The sequence below is a fragment of the Panicum hallii genome, chromosome 5 (genome assembly GCF_002211085.1).
Source record: "Panicum hallii strain FIL2 chromosome 5, PHallii_v3.1, whole genome shotgun sequence".
Classification (NCBI taxonomy): Eukaryota; Viridiplantae; Streptophyta; class Magnoliopsida; order Poales; family Poaceae; genus Panicum; species Panicum hallii.
This window is the reverse complement of record NC_038046.1, coordinates 51,399,165-51,403,854: the sequence shown is the minus strand read 5'-3', so window position 1 is coordinate 51,403,854 and position 4,690 is coordinate 51,399,165. Positions and strand designations below refer to the sequence as shown.

The 4,690-nt window shown below is 60.9% G+C and overlaps 1 protein-coding gene across 1 annotated transcript; it reads left to right on the top strand.

Annotated features, from left to right (window-relative positions):
- The first annotated feature begins 1,220 nt into the window (after window positions 1–1,220).
- Window positions 1,221–3,349, top strand: LOC112895574 (phosphatidylinositol 4-kinase gamma 1-like). Its single transcript, XM_025963537.1, has 2 exons — window positions 1,221–1,381; window positions 1,473–3,349. The coding sequence occupies exon 2, from the start codon at window positions 1,553–1,555 to the stop codon at window positions 2,900–2,902; it is 1,350 nt and encodes a 449-aa protein (XP_025819322.1). The 5' UTR covers window positions 1,221–1,381; window positions 1,473–1,552; the 3' UTR covers window positions 2,903–3,349.
- The last annotated feature ends 1,341 nt before the right edge of the window (window positions 3,350–4,690 follow it).

Genomic DNA, 4,690 nt, shown 5'->3' with positions numbered 1-4,690 from the left:
TAATATTTTTATTACAAACTAATTCCAAGCGACGGAGAGTGACGTGGCCAACTCATCACGAAAGGTATCCATAGTTGGCGCACCGGGGGGGGGGGGGGCAGGGGGCGGCGCGCGGAGGGCAGCTGGGGCAGGGGGCGGCGGCGCGGGGGGGGGGAGTAGGGGGCGGCGGTGCGCGAGTGGAGCAGGGGGCAGCGGCGCGGGGGAGGGGGGAGCAGGTGGCGGCGCGGGCTAGGGGGAGCAGGGGGCGGCGGGAGGGGAGGGGCAGGAGGCGACGGGATGAGGAAAGAAGGAGGAGATGGATTTAACCGTTACGTTGTAACCAGTGGTACGGTGGGTAATTACCTCGCAACTCTATGAGTTAGTACCAATCTAATATTTTTGGAGCACCTCTTGAGGTACTCCAAAAAAAATGTGGATCTGGCTCTCAGCTCCATTTTTTTCTAGAGCTGGAGTTGGTGGAGCTGTATATGATGACAATTTTGTAGAGTTGATGGAGTGGAGCAATTTTTTTTGAGTGGAGTGCTCCCAAACATGCCCACAATACTTCTGCAGCGATCAAGATTATCAACTGATTTCTTCTGCGAATGCCCGAGCAAATCGAAGGAACTGGAACAGCAAGCTTGCCTCCCGTCTCCCACAAAGCTCGGCTTGCCAGTCGCCACATGCACGGCCCTCCCCGCGACTCGCGACCAGCGGCTGTGCATGCGCAGCGCGGCTCTCGGGCGCGGCCATGCACGGCCGCGGCGGAGGGGGGACGAGGGGTCCTGGCCAAGTTTAGCCTCCTGGCGGAGCGGCGGCCGAGGCCACCGCCGCCCCCGATCTATATCTACACCGGGGGCCCCTCCCCGGTTGCAAAAATAGACAGTCGTCGCTGCTGCTCCTCCGATCTTCTTCCCTCTTCTCCTTCCTTTCCTTCCTCCCAGCCGCGCGCGCGGAGGGAAGGGGAAGAAGAGATTAGAAGGACGCGGGACGGAGAAGAACACAGCCACATTATTGACTCGTCCGTATCTACACTAGGAAAAAAAAAAACCAAAAGGAGGGTCGGCTGGGCGGGCGGCGGCGCGCGGTGGGCGGAGGCCGGGCTGCCGGCTGCCGGGGGGGAGCTTGCAGCACGCGCCCTTGGATCTCCCTGCCTTCATCTCTGCTCGATAGGTTCAAGACCACGCCCGCGCCACAATTGAAGTTTTGCATTGCACGCCGCCGACGCCGAGCCTCGATCCATGCCTGAGCCTGCCCCTGCCGCCGCCTCCGCCGTGCTGCCGCCGACATCGTCGCTGAGCTGCTGCGACGGCTGCTACTGACTGATCGCTCTGGATGTAGCTAGGTACCTCTCGACTGACATGCTGTTCTAACCTCTAACAAGCCAAAAACACAAGCGAAGGTATGGGTGTCGACTTATGATCTTGTTGCTGTGTGTGAACTGTGAGATCTGATTGAGAGGCCTGTCTGCGTGCATGGAAAATGCGAGGCAGCTAGCCGCCCTGCCACCGGCTACCGCCCGGAGCCACCGGTCGGCACTGGCGCCGGAGGCAACCACCGCTCGTTAGCCAGGATGGCAATCGCGGTCGGCCGCTTCCACGACGTCGATCCCCACGACGTGCGGAGCCGGCACTGCCGCCTCCACTCCGTCGCGCAGCTCGACAGCCCGCTGCTCGACAGGGACCACCGGGAGCACAGCGACGCCGCCGCCGGAGCGGGCCACACCGGCCTGTCCCCGCGGCGCCGGAGCCAGTCCTCCCCGTGCTTCACGACCGTCGCGCCCGCCGGCGCGGAACACGCGGACCGGTCCGAGAGCAAGATGCCGCGCGTGGAGATCATCGCGGGCCGCCACGCCCGCGGCGTGCGCGAGCTCATCGCGGAGGCCGCGGCCGCTATCGCGTCCGGGACGCGGCTTGTCCCCGCGCAGAGCGGCCTCGGCGGGGCGCTGCTGCTCACCGGCAGCCGCGGCGGCGAGCACGTCGCCGTCATCAAGCAGCTCGACGACACCGCGGCCCCGGGGTCGCCCGGGATCGGCGGGTACGAGAGCCAGGCCGTGCTGCGGGAGGTTGCCGCCTTCCTCCTCGACCACGACGGCTTCGCCAGCGTGGAGCCGACCGCGCTGATCAAGATATCGCGCCCCGCGATGCCGGCGACCATGGCGTCGATCCAGCGCTTCGTGGCGCACGAGTACGACGCCGGCGAGCTGGGCCCGTCGCGGTTCTCGGTGGCGTCCGTGCACCGCGTCGGCATCCTCGACATCCGCCTCCTCAACATCGACCGCCACGCGGGCAACATCCTCGTCAAGAACCCGCCGAGCAGCCACAGCGCGTCCGCGCCGCCGCCGCCGCTCGACCTCGTGCCCATCGACCACAGCCTCTGCCTGCCGGAGCAGCTGGACGACCCGTACTTCGAGTGGCTGCACTGGCCGCAGTCCTCGCTGCCCTTCTCCGACGACGAGCTGGCGTACGTCGCGTCGCTGGACCCGTTCAAGGACGCCGAGACGCTCCGCGCCGAGCTGCCGTCCCTCAAGGAGCCTGCCATCCGGATCCTCACCCTCTGCACCATCTTCCTGAAGCGCGCGGCCGCGGTGGGGCTCTGCCTCGCCGACATCGGCGACATGATGACCCGCGAGTTCATGGCTCAGGAGGAGGGGCTGAGCACCCTCGAGGCGCTCTGCAAGCAGGCCCACGACTCCGTCCTCCCGCCGCGCCCGCCCTCCCTCCCGTGCCCTCCACCCGACGGCGACGGCGTCGACGAGGGCACGACCTCCTCCTGCGGGCGGAAGCACGTGTCGTTCGGCGACCTGAGCTTCGCGGAGTGGGCGGCGTTCCTGGATACCTTCGAGCAGCTGCTGGCGGCGGCGCTCGAGGCCAAGAAGCGCGGCGCCCTACTGCCGGCACCGGGGACGACGACCTCGCCCTGATCGAACGAAGCTGACCGCACCGTACTACTAGTCTACTAGCACCACCATTTCCAGCACCGAGCTTGTACGCGCATGCACTAGCTACCGTATCTCTGGAAGCCTTTGTGTCTGCGTGGGGTTCGACGAGGAGGCCGTGTAAGAGGAGACGATCCAGAGCTTGTACGGTGGCATGCTGTTGGGAGCAGCCTTGGAACACCCTTCCAAAGACGCTGACGTGTCGAGCAATGCAACAACCACTCTTCCCCAGGCAGGCGTGTTTTTCTATTAATTTAAGTTTTCTACCATTATATACACGTACGAGAAGTACCGCGAAAATGTATATAGCGTAGTTCGATTTGTGTGGATTTTCCCCCACACATTTATGGTCGCACAGAATAAAAACCCGTGCTTTTCGACGGGGTTACTTTAGAAAGGACCTAGAAATGTAAAATTACCTTTTGAAATATATGGAGGAAGCTAATGATGGAGTCTGCAATGAGGAAGAAGAAGACAGAGAGCTTTGTTACTGCATCACACCATTGCAATCCCTGTTAGCGGCCTCCCTTAACCAATCTGGAAAGACCCCAACCCAGGACATGTACGCGCGCAGAGGTGCGCAGCCTCATCACCTTCCCGATGAACATGTGTACAGCGATAGTACTTCGTGTGCCTTCATCAGACTTCAGGAGGGAAATCAGCGACGCATTGTCGCTCTCCAGGATCACCTTCGTGGGATTCGCGACCTCCTCTTTCTTATTCACCACATTGTCGCGGTGCGTCATCCATGTCCTCGTCGTCTCCACCTCCCCCGACGCCAGCCCCGCCCCGGGACTGCTCCCCTTTCACCCCCGTTCGCCGGCCACAGCTCACCCCCAAAAGCCACTTCCACTCCCGGCTTGTGAGATCCACTTCCGCAGTGCCCTCTAATGGCTCAGATCTGGGCCATTCCCCACCCCCCTGCCACTTCCACTCCAATGACGAGGACGAGGTGCTCCTGGATTTTAACCCAAGCCCGGAGAGAGAGTGTTCCACTGTCCCGGAGGATCGGTCCCCCGGCGAGAAGGCTGCCCCTGAGATTCTTGTTATCTCGTCTCCTAGTGAGAAGGCAGTCTAGAATAATGTCATTATCCATGTGGATGAAGTTTGGGATTACTTTACTCCTAAGGCAGTCTAGAATTCTTTCAGCATCTATGATAGTAATGATTTTGAAGATGAAGCGGAGCAGGAGTGGCCTGAGAAGCATATTTTTTCTTAGCATCTGGGGTCGTTGATGGTTATCTGCCACCTCAGCCGCGCAGGACGTCGGTTCATGTTCGGCTGGGAGGTAAGGCCAGGATAGGTCCCCAGCCCCCCCCCCCCCCCCCCCCCCAACGGAGGCAGGAGAGGAGGAGATAGGGCCGGAGCTGAGGGCCGAAATCGTCGCGGCGGAAGAAGGGAGATTGGTGACTCGAGTCAGTCTGCTAGGTTAAGTCAGCATGGGTATGTAAACTTCGATTACAGAAGGTTTGCAGGCGAACCAGTGGAGTTAGTGGAGAGTTCTCTGTTCCATGTGAGAGCGGAGATGCCTGAGATTTTTCTGTTTGGCATGAACCCGATGTTGGAGGAGGTGCTGACAATTGAGAAGCTACAACTTGTTCCAATTGAGAGTGGAGTTGAACGCTTTTGAAGCTTGTTCCGATTGAGGACCCGAATGCAAAGATGACACAATATGAAGAACAGGAGGTGACAATGCTTGCTGGGGAGGCAACACACTCTGAGGTTGTGGAGGATGTAGCTTTTCCACAAGTAGCTGAGGATCCTGTTCAGTCG